This window comes from Channa argus, chromosome 1 (genome assembly GCF_033026475.1).
Source record: "Channa argus isolate prfri chromosome 1, Channa argus male v1.0, whole genome shotgun sequence".
Taxonomy (NCBI): Eukaryota; Metazoa; Chordata; class Actinopteri; order Anabantiformes; family Channidae; genus Channa; species Channa argus.
The window spans coordinates 32,564,038-32,590,617 of record NC_090197.1 but is presented as its reverse complement, the minus strand read 5'-3'; the positions used below and the strand labels follow the sequence as shown (position 1 = coordinate 32,590,617).

At 41.6% G+C, this 26,580-nt stretch overlaps 2 protein-coding genes across 8 annotated transcripts in view; both read right to left on the bottom strand.

Moving 5' to 3' along the window:
- Positions 1 to 5,232: 5,232 nt before the first annotated feature.
- otx1 (orthodenticle homeobox 1) lies at positions 5,233 to 11,799 on the bottom strand. The gene is made up of 4 exons (XM_067513168.1): positions 11,370 to 11,799; positions 9,158 to 9,347; positions 8,499 to 8,650; positions 5,233 to 7,077 (listed from the first exon to the last, which is right to left on the bottom strand). The coding sequence occupies exons 2-4, from the start codon at positions 9,252 to 9,254 to the stop codon at positions 6,328 to 6,330; spliced, it is 999 nt and encodes a 332-aa protein (XP_067369269.1). The 5' UTR covers positions 9,255 to 9,347; positions 11,370 to 11,799; the 3' UTR covers positions 5,233 to 6,327.
- A 3,316-nt stretch (positions 11,800 to 15,115) lies between these two features.
- The window catches only part of ehbp1 (EH domain binding protein 1), a 126,015-nt gene continuing 114,550 nt past the window's right edge, over positions 15,116 to 26,580 (bottom strand). For 6 of the 7 annotated variants that reach the window (XM_067513112.1, XM_067513102.1, XM_067513120.1 and 3 more), the window contains 4 exons: positions 24,820 to 24,919; positions 23,750 to 23,823; positions 16,748 to 16,862; positions 15,116 to 16,223 (listed from right to left, as the gene is read on the bottom strand). In XM_067513112.1, the coding sequence (XP_067369213.1) occupies positions 16,133 to 16,223; positions 16,748 to 16,862; positions 23,750 to 23,823; positions 24,820 to 24,919 (380 nt within the window). In that variant the 3' untranslated portion in view covers positions 15,116 to 16,132. Of the gene's footprint in view, positions 16,224 to 16,747; positions 16,863 to 23,749; positions 23,824 to 24,819; positions 24,920 to 26,580 lie in introns of those variants that run through there. The other variant, XR_010915013.1, reaches the window with a different exon arrangement.

Below are 26,580 nucleotides of genomic sequence, written 5' to 3'. Positions count from 1 at the left end.
AAGTTACCACTTCTACTTTACTTTTAAACATACAAGGTTTCAATAAGCACATAGTATAGGATAATTATGTTAATTTTCTAGGTAAATGTTTACACATATATTCAGTGAAGTCTGTGAGAACCCAAACTGACCACCAACAAGACAATGGTTCAACTTATGCAACAAATTAAGCAAATTAACCCACAGAGAATGACTGCTGTCATTGTCTCTCCATGCTTTAAAGGTTAAAGGTCACATGTAGGTTTTAGATTTTGTTCAACAGCGCGGTTGTTGCATGTTCTTTAACTTGCTACACATCAATTGACTTTTCAGCCGACAGATGCTGCTGACCCCTAGCTCCGTATGCAGAGAGACATTTGTTGCCAGTGAACAAACTAAATGAAAAAGGAAATTTGGCCGACACATCAGACAGGAATCTATTAACACCGAGACAACATCATCTGTGGGAAACGCTGATGCCTGCAGGCCAACAAGCCCCAGTTAAGCCAGGTCTGGAGAGCTGAAGGTAGAAGGCAAGTTGTGACACGGGAGGAGGGTCTGCTGAATCTTTTCCAGATGAGATAACACAAACCCTCTTCAAATACCTTTCTGCTCCTTTCCACCCTTACTCCTGACCCAACTGATATACAAGGAAGGAAACAAAGAGGATATCACCAGGAAGACAGGAAAAGTGCAACGATCATTTGAGGTCAGATATTAAGAAAGTCACTCCGTCCAGAAAAAAAAACAGCACAGCTTTCACCAGTTCAGCCTTGTCTGGTTTCCCATCAACCACTTTAAAAAATGAGGGAAGGAGGTGTTTGACTGCTCTGCAAACTTCAACAGCTTTTGTGCTGAAGAAAAGCCTCAGATTATTAAATTAAAAACCTCCCGGGATGTTTGGCCCACTCATTTAGAAACATGAGAGAATTCCTGCCAAAACCATCAGTGTCTTAGGCAGATGGCTCTGTTTTGTGTGTGTGTGTAGGTGTGTGTGTGTGTGTGAGAGAGAGTGCTTAGGAATACCCAAATCATGATGATACATCCTTTAGTATTAGCCTTGCTAGCTCTTCTGCGTCCACAGTCCCCATCAGGAAAAATTCTAACACAGTATCGTCGGGGGAAACCTTTCATTGGCTGTAGATGTACTTCGTTTGTTAACATGCTAAAATAAAATTGTGAACACGTTAAACACGAACTTGCTTAATATCAGCGTGTTTGCATTTATCACTGCGAGTGATATCATCCTAATGTTTCAGGCCCAAATCAATGGTGATTAATAATTGTTTAGTATGTAAAATGTCAGGAGGTGGTGAAAACACTTAATCACAGCTTCGGGAGCCCAAAGTGACGTCTTCAAATACTTGCATTCACAGTTACCCCCCCCCCCCCCCCCCCCCCCAATTGTTTAATTTGTTACCATAAATAATAAAAATAAACCATTTCATGAATGCACTCGGTACCTTGTGTCTTAGGAGGGACCCCGCTGCTGTCACTCCACCCGCTCGACTCTGTTGGCCACCTGGACTCAACTGTGAAATCCCCTCATAGGAAGCAAGGGTGCTCTGAAGAGGTGGTGATTTTAATGCAAACCTGCATGTGTCTGAGCAGGAAACCCCACTGCAGCTACCAGTTCTGCTCCATGTGCCCAGACTTGATATTAAACAAAACAAAATGCAGAAAGGAGAAGAAGGAAATAAAGGCCTTTCCTGACAAAGCAGAGTAACCGGAGACGGCCGCCCGGACTACACCCATGTTGGTGTATAGTTGACCCTGCGTTAACCTCCCACGTAATTATAATCCTGCTCTGTGTCACCTCTCTTCAACGAACACACTTGAATGTCAAGGTCTGGCGAAATTCACCCGCCAACGAAAGACAAGTTTGAGTTTTTTTTACCTTTCCTGCATGAAAATGAAAGAGGAGAAAACAGCCCCAGCATGAACACTGCTATCAGTGCATCTGCGGCTCCATCAAATCTCTTTCTCTTACTCACATTTTGACTTATCGAAGCCGGTACGGTCTCATAAAACAAATAGTGGAGGGTCAGTCCAGTCTCGGTCTTTATCTTTCTGTCTGTCTCTAATTTCTAGAAAACCGATCATGGCTACTCGTGCAAAAACGATCCAGAACTGTTCCAGTTCATTTCCTGGACGAGTGTAAACAAAACGTTGACAGTTTCCAGTCCACGGACATATTGACACACCTTTACTGGAGCAGGCCAAGGGGCCAAAAGGTCAACGGTAGACAACAGGCGACGAGGTGCAATCAATGGTTCTATTGAACAAGGCGTCACACCTGGAGCTCAGGTTAGCACACACTCGTGCATACAAGGGTCAAATTCATAAATTGGTTCAGGAAAGTATAAAAATTAGGTATCAGTCTGTTCTGGTGGACTCTTCCTGAGTGCAGCTGCAGGAAAACAACTGAAAATGTTTTTCTTTGCCGATTTTGTATTTATCTGTTCAATTTATTAAACTTGGCTCCAAATTTTAACGCTTTAAGTATCTGTCAGCATTTTAGGCTCATAAGTAAAGGAAGTGTTTTGCTATGGCAATAGTGAAATATAAAGATGTGATAGTTGACTTTTAGTCAGTTTGCTAAAACTACAGTGGAGTCATCTTGTAATCTGAAATTTTCTAAACTTTATTACTAAACGATGCATTTAAAAAAGAAACTATTCCTATTATATATCACTCATAAACCTTTTTGTAGTTTTTCTTCAGAAATACAAAATTCAGCTCTTCGGCTTTTTAATTCACATAATTATAAACAGATTTAAAATAGTGCTACTTCAGGTGTTAAAGTGGTAAAAGTAGGTCTATTGATATGTGTTTATCTCACAAAGAAAATTAAATGCGTGATTGTATTGTTAAGTCCAATATTATTATACATTGACATCTGGCATAAATAACTAAAATCGCTCTATTAATATTTTATAAATCTGTTTTCACGTTGCTGTGTAAGTTTAACTTTGAGTTTCGTTTTTTCTTTTAACAAACAAACTAATTTGCCAAGGGATGGAACTACATTTGAAGGCACTTCATCTGGATGAACAGTCCTGTAATTCTCTTACTGGTATTTTGTCCAATAAAAATGACTTAGTTTAACCTTAGAATAAATAAAGGCAGCAACGTCAATGAGCGAATCAGAATATGCTTTAGAACCGTGATTATCGAAATTTTCGATTCCTAGATGGCTGCAAGAGTTAAATTTGCATTTAGAAAACAAATACGACAGTTGCTCAGGTATAAACTGTCTTTCCAACTTTCGCAACCACCTCCATGACATTTAATATGAATCTTAAATGTTCGCTAACCCTGTGTGTAGGATGAAGTCTTTTTCAGGACGTTTCAGGAGCCATTACATACATTTTGCTAATGTTTACGGCCACAACGTCTCCAAAAATGTTCCAACGCACAACATCAGGGTGAAAATCATTGTTTTCTTGTTCATTCCTGTTTACTGCAGCTGTTTAGTTTATTTCTCATTAATGCTGCGAAAGCTGCTGCAGCTTCACGCCGTCGGATGAAACATTTAATAAAACGAACGGCTCCTCTCCTCTGCAGAGAAACGCTGACACTTCGTTTTTTTTTGTTTTTTTTTTATGTTTCTGTCGGTGTTTTCAGGGGAGCAGCTGTTTCATGTAAGACCTGTAGCTCTCTCAACCTCTTCAAACAAGCCCACAAGATTGGTCGCAAATGTTTACTTAATGCAAATCCGAACAAATCCGCCGCTGTTGGTGGACACTGGCCGCGCTGTTTGCGCGTCTTGGCGCAAACACGTTTAAAGTCCTGCTAGGTCGATATTTATTCAGCTGCTGTGAGCTTCATTTACATAAAGAGAGGGAGAGAGAGAAACACACGTTTCGCTTATACACGTGTGTGTGTGTGTGTCGGTGGGGTGGTGGGGTATGTGCAGCTTGCATCAGGCTGAGAATCTGATCAGGTTGATAGGAAGCATAATCGATACATAGTGGGTTGGATTAAAGACAGTGGTTACTAAATTATAATAAAGTACTGTCAGTTACGGCCCACCCACCCGCAAAGGCCTCCTTCTCAGCTTCATTTAAATGGGGATTTACAGCTCTGAAAATGTTTCATTTGAAAAAAAAGTAAATGTCCGACCACAATAAACATTTGTGTTGCGCCCATTTTTAATTTTAAGCCCCTTAGTGCAAAGATTGTTGGCTGCAAAACGTCAACCTGCGGCCCCCTCCTCAAGGTTTATGCCTTTCCTTGTCGAGTTGGGAATATTTTAAACGGCGCTTTTTTTCTTTAATTGACAAATATTTAATAACACTAACTTATTTTCTTGTTTTTTCTATTGTAGTTGTGAAGCTTTTTTGATTCCTTCAGTCTTGAATTTCTGTGGTTTGGAACTGTTGCTCACACTGGGTTCAAATCGATCATTATCAACAATCGATCAGTCGATTACCTTATTTGGAGCATTTGCAATGAGTTGACAGTAAAGCGACAAAGAAAGTTCTCATTCCAGCTCATTTGCCTTAATTAAAACAGGCGAATATGCAAGAGGAGGCGTTCAAGGACGGTGTTATTGTTGAGGCAATTAATTTACATGAAATCTGTTCTGCTCTGAGTGCGGCCTTCGTGAGTAAAAATACGCTCGTCCAAAACAACCTTGCCTGAAAACTGACGACGCCCCCCCCACCCCGTCCCCTCCCTAATGCGTGTATGCCTGGGAGCATTACCCCACCACACACACACACACACACTTACGTCTGACCCCCTAACCTGGCCCCACCTACGTAATTACCGCATCAGACGCAGTGAAATTCCTGCAGGTTATTTTGGAGAAACCAACTCAAGGCGCAGGAGTAATTATCACGCCATTACAGCGCTGCATTCAATTGTGCCTCGATCAAATGTCTCCTGGCTCAATATTTAGGGCTTTTTAACGCAGCAGTTTAAAAAGACATTTAGTCTCCCTAAAGCACGGAGAGATGTTAGTGTTTCAATTTAAGTCAGAGGGGATTAAACTCTAAAATGGAAATGCGGGCCTACACGCGTTCACGGCTTGTATTAATTATGGATTAATTTACATTTACCCGTTATAATTAAAGGGAAAAAACACAGTCAACAAGCTTTTAAATAAAAGTGTGACTAGTTCATATGAGAGAAAACTGTATCTTAAGTTTGTAATTTGCTGGTGTACATGCATCTAAAAGAAAAAAAAAAAGGGGGGGGGGTTGAGGTGCCTCCCTGTTGGAAATCAGAGACAGAATTCACTGTGGAATATAAGTATGTCTTAACGGATCTTTATTGGATGAACATGTATGTAAGGGTGGACGCCTTTAAAGATACATTCAACAATCTCACTGTCCTTTTGGAGCTAGAAATTCAGATTTCCTCCTCCTCCAAAAATTAAAAAGGGAAAAAAAAACAAAAACAAAAGCATTGACTCCAGCATCAAGCCAAGTGCTGCGGTTCAAACATGTCCAATATCACGACAATGCCCAAGAGAGGTCTGGTTTGCAAATGTAAAGGCTATAATAATATAATAATATCCAGAAAACAAATGTAATCTGGACAAATGCCCAGAATAGTTTTGTTTGTGTGTGTGTGTGTGTGTGTATATATATATATATATATTTTAAATTTAGAGTTTCCCCAAGACATTTCAAATTTCCAAAACATTTTTCTGACTAAAACAATGTATATAAAAGCTGAACTTTATGGCCAATTTGTTTTCTTTGGAATATTTGGAAAGATTTACATACAGAATTTTTTTTCTCCCAAAGTGATAATAAACCATTTTAAATTCAGAAAAAACAAAACACCAACTAAACACGGTCACTGTAACTGACCCAAATACATATTTACATATTTCAGCTCCTCAACATAGCTGACTAAAAATCTGTCATCCTAAAATAACAAATTTTAGAAATAAAAACTATACAGGATTTGATTGGGTTGGAGGTAGGGCACTGCAGGTGGTTCCTGTCGGTGCACCAGAGGGGAAATATTCCTCCCATCCAGAGCTGCTGGTCAAAGGAGTTTGGTTAAAATGACTTGTTTTTTCTTGTTTCGAAAAAAAGTTTGGTTTGTTAAGCTATTCCACGAAGGGCCATCTATTAAAAAAAAAGCCATTCTTTATCATCAGGAAACTGCTCCTAATGATTATTCTTCACAGAACTATTTTTTCTTTCCATTTTTAAGTTTTTAAAACCACAGAACGAGGGGGAGGGATAAACAAAGTCCGATTCTTGAGCATTCCTGCTGCTGTCTTATCTCATAGGTCATAAACTCTGTCTTTAAAAACAAGCAATATGCTAATCTGGAGAATAAAAAGTGAGAATGAACCATCGGGGGGGGGGGGGGGAAGCTTGATCACAAGACTTGGAACCTCCAGGAGGCCTGGTCTTTGTAGTCCAAGCAGTCCGTGGCATTAAAGTTGAGTTTCCATGAGGAGGCTGCAGTCTGCTCTTTGTAATCCAGGCAGTCGGAGGAGTTGAAGGCCAGGCCAGAGCTGCCATAGGCCTGGTGATGGTGGTGGTGGTGGTGGTGGCCTGATGACTGGCTGATGTGATGGTGCGGATGGCCTGACATAGAGGAAGCTGTCATAGGGCTGAGCTGGTGTGGGTGGTGGTGGGAATGCATGGGGGCCAGGTAGGAGCCACAGTCCACACCGCTGAAGTAGGAACTGGACGGGGTGGGGTAGCCCTGACCGTAGCCTGGCGTCTGGTTGTAGGACATGGGGTAGGACGTGGCGGCAGTGGCAGAGCCTGACATTGAACGCTGCATACAGGAGGCGTTTGATGGGGGTCCAGGCTCGGGGAGTGGGGCCACAGCTGGAGCAGGAGCATTTCCGGGGGAGATTGCAGGGCTCCAGATTGAGGAGACGGTGCTGATGGAGGTAGAGGTGCTGCTGAGCGCTGCTGGGCCTGTGTGATTGGTGGAGGAGGAGGAAGAGGAGGATGAACCCGTGCTGGAGACGGCAGGTGGAGTAAACTGTCCGCTGCTCTCAGATCCAGTGCTCTCCCGTGCCGGAGAAGACTTCTTCTTGGGCGGCCTGGCTTTGGAACTGCTGCCGCTTTGCTGCTGCTGGCGACACTTGGCCCTCCGGTTCTTGAACCACACCTACAACCAAGAACACCAACCTCAGCATTTCTTTAAAAAAAAAAAAAAAAAAACTTCTGGACCATGGGAGTACATTATGGAGGAAAATTGGGGGTTATTAGCCATCAAGGTTCATTTCCACCCTGGCCTCTTGCCTCGGACCAGCCAGGAGTCTAATTTCATACCTGGTAGATGGCTCTAAGATAACAGGCTATTGGGTTTCACCACACAGTAGGGTAACTCTAGAGCTCCAGAAGGGTAGGATCATGTAGAGCATTTTGTTTCACACACACATTCTGAGAATAACTCAAATTGTGAGAGAGAGGCTTGCCCTGGTTTTTCCCCTATAATACCTTCCAAGAGTAGTATTTGTTCATTATGGAGTTGTTTGTGGAGTATTTGCCATGAGAGTCCTGTCCTCTTCATTATAGATACTTTAAATCAAGTTACACAGCCTTCCTGTACTTGATTCAAAAAGCTGCAGCCCATCTGATCTGAAGTTGTGTTTACATCAATATGTACAAAATGTTTGGTCACTGGTTGTTTGAAGGATTAGCCAGGGAAAATAAAGCAGAAGCTGAGATTATAAAACAGAAGAATATAGAAATAACATTTATAAAAGCATCCAGATCCCTGAAACACCTTAGTTACTTTGCCAGTAACTAAAATTTCATTATTTAGCCGTACATAACTAAATCACGAGCCAACAGGCCTAAAAATGATCCACATGAAGCCAACCATTTCCCAGTGTGCGAATTGGGAAGTGGAATTTTGTTGTAATATTTATTGGTATATATTAAAAAAATCTGATTTAGAAATTGTGTTTGAGATCCCAGTGATTTATGGTCAGCTAGATAATGTTACATAAACGAAAGATGACACCATCAACGTCAAATAACAACAAAGGTTAAGGTTTAACTACAGGTTCATTTATGACACTGCTTTTAGATTAAATGCAAAATTATTTACTAATGTAACTACAAAAGTTTTGAATCAGATGATTTAGTGACAGACATTTGTCTTTTAGTCAACAAACCAAAGATTGACGTGAATCAACGTTTGAACACAAATTACGTCTTCAACTGTCAATTCCGATTTTTTTTTTTAAGATAAAAGTTTAAGTGTATATTTACAGATAATATGAAAAAGTTGCTGCTCTCCAATTTTCCTACGTTTGAATGAAAAACAAAACAAAAAAAATCCTAGTTTGAAATATTGAATGGATTTTGCAGGTCTTTAAATACTTTTTATAGTTTGTCATATTGAGTAAAAACTGTTCAGGGAAACGGATCTTTCAGGGAAAAAGAGATTTTTAAATAACAGTGTGGTCTGTTTATGGCTGGGTAGACGGGGTTCTATTCTGTCGTCCTTAATTGTGCGCCTTCTGTGGGAAGTTTCCACGATCACACAGGTGGAGGTTTTATTTCTTTATTTATTTTTACCTGGACTCTGGACTCAGGCAGGTTGATTTTCAGTGCGACCTCTTCCCGCATGAAGATGTCTGGGTACCGGGTTTTGGCGAACAGAGCCTCCAGGACGTCGAGCTGGGAGCGGGTGAAGGTGGTCCGCTCCCGCCGCTGCTTCCGGGGAGTTGCTGCGAAGAAGAACAAGAAAAGAAAAGAGAAGTTACCAACGCTGTGGTTAACACGTGTTTTAGGAGAGAAGAGTTTAGTTTGAGTTCTCGACCAGAGGCTATAACGTCGTATCTGAATTTAAATAACTTATTAATGAAAACCGAGCTGCTCTTGTCCACTCGTTTGCCTCTTTATCAGGTTTTTCTAGATTTTCACGGTGCCCGCTTAAAATACATAAAGGACTAAACTGAAATGACCTTTTACCGTAAGTAACAGTAATTAAAAAAAGCTCCATTAACATTTTCTGTCAAACAAACCCCAGATTTTTCTCCATCTTAAAAGTCAAATCATAGGAGCATCTGAGCTCGAATTAGTTACATTTGCATCGTTTGGAACCTAGACGCACATTAAACATTAATATCTTCCTACAACTGAGCTTTTTTCTTTCACGATTGGGCTATAAACTTTTGTGCATGTGTCCTGACGCATTAATAGTCACTGTGTGTGTGTGTGTGTCGGGCTCGTACCTGGGTAGCCCACTGAGGGGTGCAGCAGGTCCATGGCAGCGCCGCTCAGCCCCAGGCCGTTGACGCCGTAAGGGGGCTGTTTGAGGTAGGACATCATGCTACAGGTGGTCACTGCTCCACCCAGCTCAGGCCAGTGGTTCGGTTTCCCCCGATGCTGCAGTTTGACAGGACAGGGGGCCGATCCAAGTGACTGTGCGCGGAGCGAAGGGAGAAGAAGACAAAACGTATCACATCAGACTGTGGAAAGAATTCACTGACCGGAAATAGTCCTTTTAGAAAATGTGATAAAAATATTCCTAAGGAGAACAAACTCACTATGCATGATGGATTTGTCTTCTGCCATATTTTACCTGCTTTATATTCATCATTTGTCACATTTCATAAAACAAATCCCTTTATCCAAAACAGACTTTTCGCAGGAAAACTAAAAGAAATTACCTGAAAACGCGACGCAAAGTTTCCAACAAACCATTCTGTCGTTTTTTGTGGCAGCAGGACATAAAAGCATCGGTTATTAAAAGATGAACTCCCGGTTTAAAGTCACATTATTAGTACAGCAATGTTGGATTTTGGGGTGAGGATTACCGGGGGCAAACGGCGGCTACGCACGGCTCCAAATCCAAAGCTCGGGCCCTGTGAGTTTGGGTTTTTAACATGTTCCCGTGTTTTAGAACATTTTCAATAAGTCTGATGCAGAATGTTAAAGATCTGCATGAACAGCCCAATAATCAGTTTACAAATCACAAACACTGCAGGAGCTTAATGACAAAAATGGCATTTACTACTTAACAGTTTGTTTTTTTTCTTCTGTTTTTTATTTCATATAAAAAATGAAAATTAAAACATTTAAGTACAATTTGAAGCCCCCTGGGTGTAGAGTGTGTGTGTTTGTAGGCCTGCACACAGTCACACACACGCGCGCAGCTGGACTATGGACGTGTTTTAATAATCTATAAAAACACTTTTATGGCTGTGTGAGGTGTGTCTGTGTGCATCTGTGGACCCTCAGTCCTCAGCTGAAATTAAAAGAATCCACATTAGAATAAAACGCCACCATAGAAACGTTATTTTCGTTAATTTAAATTATAGGCTCACGTTTTTTTTTAATCAGAAAATGACCCGAGAAGACAATTTTAATAATTTCTAAAATATTTGCCTGTATAATGAATTAATCATAGCCTCACATCATTTTTAATATAAATATCTGGGCGAAATAACCACATTTTACTGAAAGAAACTGAATATCTCCATTTCTTTATATTTACCAGAGTAAATTAAATTAATGTAAACGGCATAAATGCTTACGCTTTATCTTCCCTCTCCGTGGGTTTAAAATAACTGAAGCAGTTTCACTTAAATGTTAAATACTTTGTTTTTCTCAGGGTAAAGGACTGAATGAAAACTGATCCAATTCGTGCCTCAACAGAAGACAATAAAATCTTTACCTTAAACTCAAACTGCATTTACATTCAGAAAACACTGGAAGTTTCAATGCCTAAATTGTTGACAACAGTTATTAAAAAGGATTTTTTTTTTCCAGGCCTCAGTGAATCTGAATCCAAACCCACATCCCCTGTGTAGTTTAAGGCGTGTGAATTAAATTAGTGACTTTGAGGGGGAGATTATTTCAACAATGACCAAACCAAACCTCAACCCAGCAAACGTGTATTCCATCGGCTTCTTAAACCGGCGCTGCCAGGCCGGAGTGAAAGGACGAGATCTCGGTGCAAATGAACTCAATTAGAATTTAGATTAGACCTCCGGGGAGAGAGCGTTTCAGAAGGGGCTCTTATCAGCAAAATAAATTAACAAAAACCAAAACACGCCTCTCCAATTATCTGCTGAGTGCTTCAAACGTTTTAATGGCCAATTGCTCTCAATAAACTCGCAGGAATGAAGTGGAATAAAAATATGAAAATTATCTACACCGGAGGAAGTTGCCTTAGTTCCCCCGGTTCGCGCTGAACTCCTCCACGGTGCCGATTAATTGATATCTCCGTAAAATTTTCCCCGGTGCAAATTGAAATCCTGCACAGCGCAGGTCCAGATTATGTAAGCACGTTTAAAAAAAACTAAAACAACGACTGACGCTTTTAACATACATTTTTTGCATGTGTTGATGGAGTTGAGGTTTTGTTGTACAAGTGTACGTGTGCGTAAAAGCGCAGAATCTACGTTAAATCAGCGAAGGAAAACAGGAAGAAAACGTTACCTTGGTTGTTTCCTCCCCTTCTCCCGAAGCTTTCGGGCCACAAGAGGCGAACAGCAGTAAAATTATCCAGCAGTAGGAAGTCTGCGGGGCACGAAACTCGGGCAGCTGCCGCAGACTTACTCAAAAACAAACATCAGTGCGCGAACCGGCATCACGGGGAAACACGGCGTCAGGTTAGCGCCACACGGGGCGTCACCACGTCCTCGGTGCGGTTCCAGGTGTTTTTACAGCCAAATAAATCAAACTCATTTGCTTTCAGGGGCTTGTCGTTGTCTGTCAGAGAGTTTAGGTGATTTCTAATGGAGACGGATGGAGATTGATCACCTTCTCTCCGCCCTGTGCCTCTATGAGCGGAGGACACCTGCGGATCCGCCTCCTGCAGCCAATTGGCGCGCGTTCCCGGGCTGACGGACGGCACAGGCGGCCTATGGGCGCGCAGAGACAACTGGGAGAGCCCACTCCCACTCACCCCCCAGCACCCACCCCCTCCCTGCCTCCCTCCCTCCCTCCCTCCTTCCTCCCTCCTCCTCCTCGGTCCAGGTCCCGACACCAGGCGAAACACAGGTTTTTAAAGGATGGAAATGTTCCACAGGCCTGCAGGAGAAAGTGCTTCAGTGCTTCAGGTTTGCGCTTTGCTGTGCGCCAAAGTGCGCAAAGAAAAAAGCGGAATTTAGGCAATAGTGACATTTCAGAAGAAGAGCATGTTAGTATATCCACGTAGCTCCCAAGCAGAGTTACTGGCAAACAATGAAGCAACCAACAAGACAAAAACTGAATTTGCAACCTAAAATGTAGTTTCTGCTAAGATCTACAAATGACCCTGCTGCTTTGAACTGCACAGCGCCTGTAAGTGTCATCTTCTCTGCACAGATTTAAAAAAGAATTCAAAGGTCACATAAAATAAATATCTGTTTCAAGAGAGAGAGAGAGCAGATAATCAAAAAACAAAAAGAGATCCTTTAAGGCTTAAAATCATATTTTTTAAAAGCGGCACGTTAGTTTATCACCAGCACAACACGAACACATTTCAGGGATTTTAGTCCTATATTGGTTATTATTGTACTGAGACTCTGGTTTGGACCAGAAAAAGTGACAGGAAAGAAGGTACAGTTTTCTGGTTTGATTTTTATTGTTAGAAACCCCTCTCCTCTCCTCTCGCCTCCCCTCCCCACACACACTCACGTCTCATGAATATTAATGAGGTATAATCCCTATTTAGAATTACATTTGAGGATGGTTGACGTAAAGTTTAACAGGGAAAGACCCCCAACTCAGTGCGGAGGGAAAAAGAAGAATCCACAAGAGAAAAAATAAAGCAAAAAAATAAAAATATTCACCAAAAGCTGCGGTCACTGAATCAAACCCTGACACACAAAAACAAACTGCTTTCTTTGTTTTCTTCTTTTTGTGGCCTGTGTGTCAGTGAGGGTCGTGAAGATGCAGCTCGGCTCGTCTTATAGATCTTGGGGGGAAAAAAACCAAACTTCTGTACATGAGGCCTGAGCTGAAAACGAGCTCGTTTTTTTTAAATAATAATAATGTTTGTGTTGAGCCGCTGTTGACTGCAGGGTCAAACACTTTTACGCACCTTTTTATTTCCAGCACATGTGAAGTCCGAGCAGTCAGAGGGCCGAAATACCATCACCCCTCCTCTGCTTTGCTCTGCACACACAGGCTCCGTTAAATTATGCAAAAAGGCCATTCAACAAATATGGCCCTCACATCACAAAAGAGTCGGGTTATTCTGACATTTCCACTACATTTCTTGTTTTTTTCCCCTCCTCTCTAGATGTGAGTAAGACCCTGAGATAAACCCCTGAACAAGTATCAAGTTATCAAGTTGCACCAACCTTTTGTAATAAGAGTATTTTGTCTAATCCCAAATTGCAGTTGAATTTTCTTAATGCTGAGCTGGTAAAGCCTGGGATTAGGCGGCGAGGAGAGGAGGGGGAAAAGTTTTGTCCCTTCAGCTGGCAGGATTGAAAGCGGGGATCTGCGGGAATGTTGTTGGTACTTATTAAAACGATGATGCATAAAACACAGTGTTGTAGGAGCCTCGGCGCTGCACGCGGAGACCCGGGCTCCCTCAGGTGCAGCTTTTTCTGGACGGTGGCTGAGAGGAGAAAGTAGTATGGCAGAGGCCGAGCGGCGCTCAGCACCTGTGAGGTGAGGCCAGGAGACATCAAACGCTCAGGAGATAATCCATTCAGCTGAAGGATCCTCAGCTGCACAGCAGCGCAGAACAACCGCAGCTTTTTTTCCACAGCGCATTGGAAAGTGACTCAAAATGTTTCCCACTCCTTCTGCTTCAACAGAGGCTTTAAAGAGAAGGAAAAACGCCACAGAGGTAAGACAGGACTCCTCCTGCCACTTTCTTCTTTATTATTTTCATAGAAATACTTGCAGAAATTTTACTCCCACGAGCTGAACTGACTTATTTATGTATTAGATTTTTTTCAATGTTTCAACTAAAGCTGCGTTTAAATAAAATCAGGGAAAGAACATATGTTGACAGGAGAAAAAGCCAAAAGTTTTGTCAAATTCAGAAATAAAATGTAAGTTTTGCGCACGATTAGTGTTATCAAGCACAAAATTAACCAGCTTTTAAAACAATCCAGAAAACAACATATAGTTTGGCTGCACGTGGAAGTCACAGGTGCTTGAATAATTTCTAACACACACACACTGCCACATGAAACACCGAGGAAAACGTCCTTCACTGTTTCGTCTCTCTTGCTTTATTCTCCAGATTACATCCATCCGAGATAAACGTGCTATTACAAAGTAAAACAAAGCGCCTCCGGGGACGTAAAGTGCGTACTGTGCACGCACAGTTGGTCCCAAGCAGAGAAGAAACGAACGAGCAAATTAATTTGAAAGTAAGAGAAAGACCGAGGAGGACGTCTGCTGTCACAACCTATTTCCCTTTTTTAATCGGGGATGGGAGGCTGCCTGCAGGGATGGAGAGGAGGCTTAAAACTCAGACGCTCGGTTACCCTGATTTTTTTATTGCATTATTGCAGACATTTTCACTGTCTGACATTGGTCTGTGCGGCATGTGACTGGGGTAAATTAAAAATAAAAAAAGATTTGTTTCTCAATGTGACAATACCAGGAGCATGTCCGCCCTCCCAGTTCTTACTTCCCGCTCCATCCCTGGCTGCGGGTGACCGAGCCTCTCCTGCTCTGCCCCCCGTCTCCGGCGCGCACAGAAGCGGCCCAGAGGAAGAAAAAAAAAAAAAAAGAGTGAGAAAAAAAAAAAACATCTGCTCGGTACAAAGTGATTTCTCTAATCTTCCTCTGAGAAACCTGCTCGGCACCGACCTCAAACAAAAACCCGAACGCCAATTTTAATTTATAAACACGCACAAGTCGCAGGGGAATTGAACAGAGCGCCGAATAATCAGCATTGCTAAACGCAACGCTCGCTGGTGAATGCAGTGATAGGGGCCACTTATGTGCAGCGCCGCATGCATTTCAATAACTTTGTTACACGAAAAGCAGAGAAAGCTGACAAATAAAGCGGGATTTAGGGGCTGGAACATTCGGCAGAGGAGGTAAAATGGACAAACCGAACGATGAAAGACAGAAAGTAGTGGGCGTTTTAGAAGTACGTGGGAAATTATAAAAATAATAATAAGAAGAATTTAAAACCCCCAAATGCGCGTAAAATGTATAATTAAAATGTTGAAACTTTTTATCTCTGCATTTCACTCCAGACGGTTACAAATAGGCCACACGCTGCCTTGTGGAGTATGAAATCGTAAAGACTTTATTACTGAAAACTTGGGTTATGACACTGGAATAAATAAACAGATAAATGTTCACACGTAAAGAACAACTGCACCAGATATGGAGCTCTGAAAAGATGCACGTGGAAGCATATTCCTCTTTTTGAGAATACAATAAATAGAAAACCAAACGTTACTGAGCAATACATGAAATGTGATAGATCACTTACAAGCAGCTTATTTGACAAACGGCAATAAATAATATATTTATATATATATAGAAGTTTGTTTTGCACTGCATGAATCCTGACCAAAAAAAAAAAAAAAAGGATTTTGGAGGATATGGTTCAGAGCAGTTATGAAAATATACAACATGAATGTTTTTTTTAAACATATTTCTTTTGGTAAACTGCTTTCAAGCCAAGACAGTAAAAAAGCAATAGGAAAGTTAAGATTTATGAACATTAATGCACCCCCCTCAACCCCATTTTAAGATATTTTACAAGTAAAAACTTTAAAGTGAATTAATTAAAACATAGTCAAGGAATGAAATAGCTTGAAAAGACTGTTATGACTCCTTTTTGTTTCTTTTGAAATGTTTTAAAATTAAAAAAAAAAAAAACCCCAATAAACCCAGTTGTGCTGTACCTCAAACCCACAGGTCTCCACATTCACACAGAGAAGGGCTGTGCTGCTGCATCATTACATACACATATTACACTGTCTGATAGGGGTCTGCATCCCCTCCACCCTTGTATATACGGACTTTACATACATGTACCGTTCTCGGTAAAGCAAAGGGGAATTAAAATAAAAACTATTATATATACGTGGGACAGTTTAACTCTGTATAAAGTTGGTGCAAAGGCATCACAGGCCTATTAATTTGACCAAATAAACAACCAGATTGAATTTTTTGATGACTGATCAAATTTCTAAAAGTAACTATCAAATAATAATTTTAATAATAATAATTACTACACATTTCTTTTATCGGCTACATTTGTTGGTTGTGTTTTTCGGAAATGACAATCACTGAAGGACGCACTTTTCCTCTTTCTTGGCCATCTTGCCTTTGTTCTGCTCCAGTGTCCTCTCCAGGTGCTCGTCCTCCTCCTCAGCCCTGCGGAGGGCAAAGGTCAAAAGGTTACATGTGTTGCGTGTGAGTGTGTGTGTGAAGTGGGAGGGGAAGGATGTGGAGGAGGGAGTTCACACACACAGGTAACACAGTAGGCACCGCGGTAGCTGTCGCAGCGCCACCTGTAGAGTGGCCTGGTGCCAGTGGCTGAGCTCAGACCTTTCACCCGCCTGCCACCCCGTTGGCGGACAGCAGCGTCAATCTGGAAGGGATCCCGCCCACGCAGGTGTGCTGCTGCCGCCGCGGAGCATGACTGCAGGAAATGGCTGCAGAGCAACATGCCCAGCAATGTGTGTTCACTGCATCTATGGTTTCTGAGGGACCTCTGGAAATGTGAAGATAGCAGCAGCAGCCACACTCACACGAGCTCACCAAAGGGAGGGAGTGTTAGATGTTCCCAGGCTGGGAGAATACGCAGACACAAATCTATGGCGTTCAAGTGTATTTCAGTATTTCTTCACATTTGTGTTCCGAACTGTGACTCGTGAGTTGACCTGTAGGTAACTTACTGTTTCTCCTGGGCGTCCAGGTCTCTGACCAGCGCATCGCGTTTGTTGACCAGTATGACCAGCTCATCCAGCAGCAGCTGCTCTCGTCTCTTCTGGGCCTCCGTCTTCTGCCAGTCTGCAATGACACCAGAGAAATACACGGCTTCAAAGCAGGATACACAGAGGAAGATCAGACACTGATCTATATTTTAACAAATGACAATTGGATGAAAAGTTGCATTTTGTTTTTGTCCTGCCAGGACTGTGACTTTTATGTACTTAAAGGTGATTCAAGACACCTTTTCTACATCAGGCTGAATTACCTTGGATCTTCCTGGAATAGAACTGTTCCTCGTTTGTTTACTACAGCACTTTATCAGGTAACAGACACATTATCAGATCCTGCTGAGGACTACAGAGCTCTGGTCAGTTTGGTTAAAGTTTATCTTCCTATTAAACTGCTGGATTGTGCACTAAAGAGACCTGTGTGTGTGTGTTTGCGTGCACAGAGTTTATGTGTTGACCTGAGCAAACACACTTGAAGGATATTGTCATGGTAATGTGCACAATCACAGAACAAACACAGATACGTGGAGAATGCTGCTTTACAACTTCTTGTAATTATGTTTGTAATTATGTTTATTTATTTTTAAAGAGTTTCGAGGAGCAAATGACACAAACCTTAACAGACTTTTTGAAATGGTGTAAATCTCATTTGTAAAATATTTAAAATCTGCTGGTTTCTACAGTTTTCAGCACAATATTTCAATATTCGTGTCAAACACGATATTGCATGTGGAATTTTAATACATTTGTATTTTATGGGTCAATTTTGAGGCGCAAATTAGGTGAAATAATCTTGGATAAAGACACATGATTTTGTTTCTGTTTCCACATAATTTAAGACTTAGTGTAAACTCAGAGCCAAACACATGTTTATTCCTCAGCTAAACAAACAAACAGGTAAACCCCTGACTCCACTCTCAGTTCTCCAGCATCTTTGCAGGAAGGGGCCCCACAGGGTCCAGGTGGGACCCCGATCCAAATCCCCACAGTCTCTCTCTAGAGGAGGGGGGGCTGCTCACAGGAGAGCACCCACTCCCCCTGGGGCTCAAATATCCGCCTGGCGCCCTCAGCTCCGCATTCACCCTACGCCATGCGGCACTCCTCCCTCCCTCACCTGCAAATCTCACCCCTCCAGCACTGAACTGTGCTTAAACAATAATCTCATTACAAAAAGTAGTTTATAGCCTATTCATTGTACAAATACAACAAGCACGCAACAGCTAGTCATCAAAAACAGATCACAGACAACAACAGATCAGATTTATAAAAATTACATGAAATTAGAATCTACAAAAAGAAAAAAAAAGCTAATCCATGTAAAACCTGTTCAGATAGGCTAACAAGGCCAGGAAATCTCCATCTTTCAAAAATGTATATTATATGTATAAATACACACACACAAAATTCAAACACAGCTGTGTGCGACTTCTGTGGCACATAGGCAACTTCACCCCTCTATCAATATTTAAACATCTATTGATTTGAGAATAAAAGGAATGATGTAAAATGTCAGTCCCAAAATAAGTGTGGCTTTATTAAAAATAAATATTCCCCCTTCATTGAGTCAAATTGTGGCTGTCAGACTGAGTTTTGTGTGTGTGTGTCATGCTGGGCCCAGTGTGTTTGTCCTGAAAGGTCTGCACTCTCTTCATTGGCTCTGCTTGTCCCTTTGAAGTCAACCACAGAGCGAAATGAACACAGTCCCAATATTTGGCTCTCTACGTTCCTCTCTTCCTTTCTTTCTCCCCCTCGCTTGTTCCTTTTTTCCTCCCTCAGGAAAGCAAATTTACTCTCCTTTGGTTTCATAGTGAAGTCGACAAATCCTAAAGACTACTAAATATGTTCTAAACTGTATCTCGAGAATTGGTTATGTTTTTGAACAAGTTTGGATACTGGGAAATCAAGGAGAACTATGTCAAGTATTGACATAAAAGCGAATGAGTCATTAACTGAGTCATCATCTTCAGATAATTGTGGGACAGGAATGTGTGCGTTTCTGTATCTGCCATAATTCAACTTTCCCACAATCCTTTCTCAACAAGGCCGGCCCATAAGAGGAGGGTTCAGGAGGAAGGAGAAAAAACAAACTAAAAAACAAAAACAAACAAACAAAAAAAAAACAGAGGTGTTCACAGCACATCTCAGCCGAAAAGCTAAAGTCCTGGTTGACCTGAGGAGGGGAGGAGTGGGTGTTTGGAGGGGATGGCGGCAGGAGTGGTGGGGTTATGGGGGCAAGCACATTGCTGTCAATCACGTGTCGCAGAGTCCCGCCCCCCTCATTAGGAAGGTAAACAATAAAGAGAGCCGATGAGAGACGTGACCAGGCAACAACAGAGCAGGGCAGGCTGGGTAACCAGACACCCAGGAACAAACAAAACACCCTGCAGCCACTCAGACCCCACCCCCCCCAACACACACACATGGGAACCCCGCCCCCATAAAGAGAGAGAGGTTAAAAACTTGGAGGAGTGTGTGCAACTCACATGGTGTGTGTGTATTCAGATAACCCTCGCCGTGCACACCAACGGTAACCATGTGAGTCTGCACAATGCACACAAGAATGCGCTGGTTCAAATCCCCATGAACCCCTCCCCGCCTGCTCTCTCTGACACTAAATTTATTCAACAGAGCAAACTGGTCCAAAGCCTTGTTCTCTCAATACATGAGAGACCATCATGCATCTGTCTGTCTCTTTCATGCAGCAATGTGGTTTGATCCAGAGCTTCATAAGTTCTCCAGAATCTACAGACATTTAGGACTACAAACACTATAAACCCATCCTCCTCCATTACAGTTTTTTTTCTTTCTTGTTCTCTGCCCTCTTTACCTCTTGTTGTTGTGGTAAAAGCCCCTAAACGCTGATTTTGGCCAAAGTCCAAGTGGAGGCTAGAGACAAAAAGTGTCACCAGAGAAGAACGTCAACAGGCGGGAGAAGAAAAAAAATTGTCGGGAGATGAATTCTTTAGTCTGATGCAAATGTTAGCAAGAGCTTTTAGAAAGAGAAGAAGAGCTCAGTACTGCAGTAAAGATCTGGATGACATGTTACTGCAGATACTTAAAAGATCGAAGTGAACTCAAAATAAACTTTAAGAGTTCCAGCTTGGCCTTAGAGCCATAGAAAAGTTGTGTAAACATTTACAGATGGACTTAAACATTGTTGAATATGCAAAATGTTTTTGCTTTCAATACACAGCTAATAAAACTCTCTGGTTATCCATCCACCTTACTTCCAAACCTTGGCTCTTTAAAACTGAAACGAGCCAAACAAAACCTTTTCTGACTTTCCAAAACAAGAGAATATTAGAGGGTCAACAATCTGGAAGTATGAATATAAACTAAATGCAAAATTTTACCACCTGTTCAGACATATGCTACAATACCCAGCATATAATATCAAGTTAGCCACACTATAGGAGACACTTGTTACCAGATGATGGAAAACATAAAAGTTACAACAGCTGGAGATGATGTGCACTTTTGTGCACTTAAACCAAATAAAGACACGATTTACCTTTATCTATTGTTTAACCTGAATAGAGAACAGCTCAAAAACAAACACTAAAACTGCAAAGAAATAACACTAATTCCCCAAATTCCCCCAAAACTGACGTCTGACAAGTCATTGAATGAAGCTACTTGTTATCAGTGGTTCCAGTCAACTAGCAACCCTAAAAGAGTGGGCAACATCATCAAAAGTCGCCCATGTGATAGGATTCCACGGTGCACCTAATCAATCAGGTCTGTAGCGCACCGCCCCGATGTGTTACAAAGCCCAAATAGATTTACAAATGGGAAGTGTGTGTGTTGGAGGTGTGGAGAGGGATAAGCTCCTGCATAGGATTACATATTGATTTTAAACATATAAAAAAGCTTATCATATCAAACCGTAGCAGGAAAAAACTCTGGGACCCAGCTATGCATAAATCCCTTTTAGATGGCGAGAGGGCGTCCACTTTAAACATGCATACACACACACACACACACACAGACAAAAAGACAGACAGACACGCACACACACACACACACACACACAGGCTCTCGAAGGGAGCCAAGAAACAGTTTTGCGTGTGCATACATAGGTGTGAATCAGTAAGCAGATAAAGAGGGCATAGTGGATCTGTTCTGCAGCAGGGAGATGAGAGTGTGGCATACAGATGGTATTTTCCTACCTGGCATCACACCAAGAAGGGTGCAAGGAGGTGGTTATCACTGAGCATGCTCATGAGCAGCAAAGCTGGCCTGACAGTCTTCGACAGCTGCACGTCTAATCAAACTCTGAGTGCTGTTTCTACATCATGCTGTTTTAAGCATCTCAATGTTGGAGAAACATCGACTCAGTGTCACGTTACCATGCCTCGTCATGATTTGAAGGCTGGTGGTTTGCTGTATTTTTATTATTTTATAAACATCCCACACAGACACTGGAGCGGTTGTAGCTCAGTTGGAAGGCAGTCGTCAATGGAGTACGTGGTCAGGGGTTCGACTCCTGGTTGGTCAGGTGACCACCTTGCATGGCAGCTACTGCTGGCGTGTGAATCGGTGAATGAGAAGCAACATTGTAAAGCGCTTTGGATAAAAGTGCTATATAAGTGAACCATTTCCCATTTACATTAAAACCAACCATTTTTGTGCTCATTTCTGAATTCAGAACCTGGTTTAGTCTGGCTGTCTGTCCCATAGAGCTCCATTGTTGACTGAAAACTATTAAAACACATATGTGAGCCACACTGTTGCACTGCCTGACATGTTTCGATATGATCAAATATGCAGGGACCATCTTTCAAAGGTTTCGAACAGCCATGACAGGGGTAAGCACAGGTCAACTGACCGTTTAGACAGATCCTTTATCTAGCACTAGCATGGGACTTTAAATTATTCCACTCTGCTATGCCCAGCTCTCACTGTCCTTGATATGCTATGCTGGGTCATAGCAGGTTTCAATAGCACCTCTTTTTTTTCCAAAATTGTTTAAAAAAAACTGCATAATTAACGAAAGATTAGTCTGGAAAATGATGATCAACCTGATATTCACTGCTGAGATCAAAACTTAAATCGGCACTGTTTACATTATTATTCATTAGCTGTCTGTGTCATTGTTTATATAACCATCCACGTGTGCTGCCACTTTTTTTTTTTTTATTCTTTTTTTATACCAACAGACAGAGATAGATGTAGCACACTTACACCTGGACAGAATGTATTATGTGTATGTGTGTACATGTTAAAGACTGCAGTTCAATATCTGACCATGTAGGCCACAACAGAAACCGATAAAGGGAGAGTGGTGTGTATTATTGCAGCGTGTGTGTGTCTGTCAGGGCAAGTGTATCTGAGCGATGTGTGTATCTCTGCACTGACTCACAGTGCATCTTTCTCTCTCTCAGTTCTGTCATCGACTGGCCAACCAAATCAGCAATTACGCGCACGCCCGACCATCGCTCAATGGACCTGCCCAAGCACCAAATAGGAGCTGAGGAGACTCACACACAGAAAAACACACACACACACACACAAACACGTGGACACACAAACACACCTGTGAGCCATAAACACAGATGCAGACAGAGACCAACCGATTTTCTCTCTCTTTCAAACACACACACATGCAGCTCCTTTTCCAGCAGCTCAGAACTATCTGTGGCTGCTACTGAAAGGTAGAGCCTGTGAATGTTAAGTGCCTCCCTTAGGGAGAAAAATAAGGCTGGCTGATAAGTTAGTCAGCTGCAAATCCAACAAGTCCACATCAAGGCAGAGAGGAGCGAGGTGACATGACACACACCACCTTTCCATCTCACCTCACACTATCTGTGCTCTCTCACTTCCACACACAATCGGGCAAACCTGCAGACACGAAACACGTGATATATAAAGAAATATACACTCAGACACACATACAGTACATATGAAAATAATACAAACACACACTTCAGCTCAATACAATATACACAAAATAGACCACAAACACACAAACACACACACACACACACACACACACACACAATGTGAAAGCAGACTCACTGATGCAAACACACACTTTGACTTTTGAACCAGAAAAAGTGACATCCTCCCATTTGACTCGAGCTCTGGACAAGGTGCAGCTCGATAAATAAAAATAAATAAAATGGCCGGGTGAGGAAAGAGGAAATAAACGTGGACGTAGGCAGCATGGCACTGTCTGCAGCTCCTGCTTGGATACGCATGTCGGCTCCCCCCCTCACTACCCCTCGCCTGACCCACCTCCTTTCTTGCTAATTACAATTGATTTATTATGGACCAGGTAGCTTATCGGGTGCCCGGTGAAATTACAATGGGTGTCCGAAGGCTGTGAGAAGAAGGGGGGGTGGTCAATGTCGAATGGCAAAATCAATTAGCATTGATTGGCAAAAGGTTCATTTTGCCAAAGAGGACACAGTTGAAGGGGATTAAACTTCTCTGGCCCCTGACAACTTTGATACGACACAATGGCTGCTTTTCTGGCTCCGGTATAGTTAACGAGCTTTCAATAATATGTTTTTTAAACCTCACAAACTGCCTTTCAGTGTGGCTGTGGCTAGATTTCAAATCAGGCTTCAGCTAGTTGGGTCTGGCTAGGAAAAAGATAGCATTGATCAAGTATCAGGGAAGTGAAATCCCTTGCAAGCTCGCATCTTAATCCTCATCAAAAAGCAGACTCAGAATTCAAATCATCCTGCTTTAGGCTCTGGATGAAGGCCGGTCAACAGCTGGACAACATACATGGAGGACTCATAAAAACCAAACGTGAAGAGAGGTGAATCATTTCACTACATCATTCACCACCTCGATTGTCACTGTACTTCCTCACCAGGAAATAGAAATTAAAGTTTAACTGTTTTTTGTGTCTTGTAGAAGCAACTAAATAAACATCACCAGATTTTGCACTCTAAAAATGCGCTCTCTTTTCTGCGCCCAGTCACCCTGTTTATATGTGTGCCTTACCCTCGATGGCCAGCATGGCTCTCAGCTCTCTGTTGAGCAGTTCGAAGCGTCTCTCCAGATCATGCTCTTTCTCCCTGTGGCAAGTTAGAGAGTGAGAGAGAGAAAACATACACACACACACACACACACACACACACACACACACACACACACACACACACACACACACACACACACACACACCAAAGTTCATCAATATGGTAATGACTAAATCATTAAGCACTTAAAGAAACCTGCAATAAACATTGATTCAGCTACTCTCCTGGACTTTCTCCAGCTTCACATTAATCTACTGCACATAACTGATACACATACTGCACTCACACAGCCCTGGGAGAATGCGTGTTTGTGTGTGAGGAAAGACAAGTAGAAAAGAAATGTGGTGAAAATGCCTACAAACAAACTAAGAAGGGAGAAGTAAAATAGTATAGATATGTCATAGGTGCGTGTAGCCCTGCGTGTGTGTGCTGGCATATATAGGGTTTGTGTGTGCATGCAAGATAAATTATTTCGTCTTTCAGCCATATTAAAAAATGAGCTAATTCAGACCCTAATAGAATTTGTCCTTCACAGGAGTCTTTTCACTTCGCCTCGACAAAGAGAGAACAGAAAGGGCTAATAATCAGCCCTTCTGTCAATTGGCCACTTTCAAAGCCTCCCCTTTCCCATGATATAATGTGATTATGAATACTTCAATCTCTCCTCCACTTGCAGACTTTGAAATCCCAACAGCTGCAAATGAAGAAAAAGGCAGCCTGTATGTGTCTCCACCTGTTGCAGCTGACCACATACAAAGAGACTAGCGATAGAGTGATGATCGCCACATTTCTATTGATTTCATATCCCATCCACATGTAAATCAATGAGTGGATTAGACAGAGGGGGGGAATAGAGTGATAAGTACACTCCCACCCTGTGTAATTTCAATGATTTTGATCTAATGCTTCAATGGAAGTGATGTTTCTGGGTTTTAAGACCTTCCAGTGCATGAAAAAAGGAAAACTTATACCATAAATGAAATCCGGATCTGCATGGAGAGAAAAAGGAAGCCAACAAAAGAGGATACATACAACAGAGAGAGTTGGTTCTGTCTTCTGATGAGCGCGTTCTTCTTGTTGACCAACATGAACCACTCCTGCATCATGGCCTCCTCCTCCTCCTTGTTGTTGCCTGCAGAATAGATAAACAATAAGAGCGTGTTCATATTCATTTCTTGGGCATGAATACTATAACCATGTCAGTTTAAAAGTCCTTTTGTACCATCAGCTGTGCTGTGAAACTACGGCATACAGTGAGGAGTACAGGTACAATGTTAAAGAAACGATAAATATAAAGGACTCTGGAATTTTTGTTATTTATTGCCATTGTAGAGTCAGAATGACCAACTGATATCAATGCGTATGTGTATACACTTGTCTTGTCTTGTAAACATTCACATGCTTCACACAATGTCTTCATAACGTCGATACAGCTTCAGCCGGGCGGGATTAACTCAGTGATTACCATTGAGTGCCTCTACAGAGTAGAGCCTCTCACTGTAGGGCATTACATATCCCACCAATCACGCAGCAAAAAAACAAAACAAACCTAAAAGACACATCTGGGCCTCTCTAACGCTTAATGTAATACCTGCTCAACACACAGGGAGCTAGCGGGGCACAGATCCCTGGCTAATGTAAACTTCGCCCTCGCCTGGGGGTAAAGCTCTATGCTGTAACTTGCTTAGAAGATACAATGGGATGTGCACAATTGGTATAGACAAAGCATGTCAAATAGAAACCTTCAAACACTGGCTACACTAACCTGAACATTAACCATTGATCATGTTTGACTTGCTGCCGCAATCTGATCACCTGGTTTTTATGTTATCACAGTTTGGGATCTTCACACACCAACTGTAGCAGTTCAAAATAATAGTCCACCAGTAAAATTCCATTCAAAAAAGTTCATAATAATCATCATTATCTAATGCTGTTAATTTAGGTTTATTACGTTAAATAATCAACAGTTCGGAAATGCAGAAAAGGTGTTTTTTTTTTACATTAAGAAACATGTGAATTTAGATCAAATGTGTGTTGTGCAATTTATTATAAAGTGACAGCGATGGGCTCTGTTACAGTTAAGGTTGGAGTAAGTTTATGTTGTTCACCGAAGACATTTACATTGAAGAATGATATGCATATGAGATGAAAGTTTAAAATTTCAAACTTTTTGATCTTTGATTAAAGATGTTGGATCTTACCCAAATTTTAAGTTGGCAAAGTACTGGAACAGATATATATTACAGTAAACAAAACATTAATCTAAAACTAACATTATTGTATACTATTGTTGACAGAGCAGTATTTCCTGATTAAGAACAAAACTACATTTAATATAACAAAGCATTTGAGTTTAAAAGGACAAAGCTGTTTGTTTTGTAAGGAAACCACTTACTTAAAAAAATTTAAATTTACTTCACAACTATTTTTTTTTTTCACAAATTACCTTTATAAACAACATGGTGGTTCGTAGCTCTGTTTATTTCTAGAAGTGGGAATTAAGCCTTGTGGCACTAGAGGCTAGTTAAACAGCAACAGCAGTGTTAATCTGACACTCAGTATGTCTGTAAAGAGCATAAATGGATGAAAATAGAGAATGCAAGTTGAAAGATCTTAGGGCTTATGTTATTATCTCTCGTTTCTCTCTTTCTCAAGAGGAAGGCTTAATAGTAGCTGTGAAGCTTCGACAGGCATCATAACAAAATTAGGACTAAGACGACATAACATTTATTAATTACAGGGTCCTCCAAATATTATGTCTTTTAGGTGCTTTTTTTGCAAGACTTTCCA

Coding starts and splice junctions, on each gene's coding strand:
- otx1 (XM_067513168.1), bottom strand. CDS start 9,254: ATGATGTCCTACCTCAAACAGCCCCCTTACGGCGTCAACGGCCTGGGG. Junction 8,651..9,157: donor CCCCTCAGTGGGCTACCCAG/GTACGAGCCCGA, acceptor TCTTCTTCGCAG/CAACTCCCCGGAAGCAGCGG. Junction 7,078..8,498: donor TGCCTGAGTCCAGAGTCCAG/GTAAAAATAAAT, acceptor TCTTGGTTGTAG/GTGTGGTTCAAGAACCGGAG.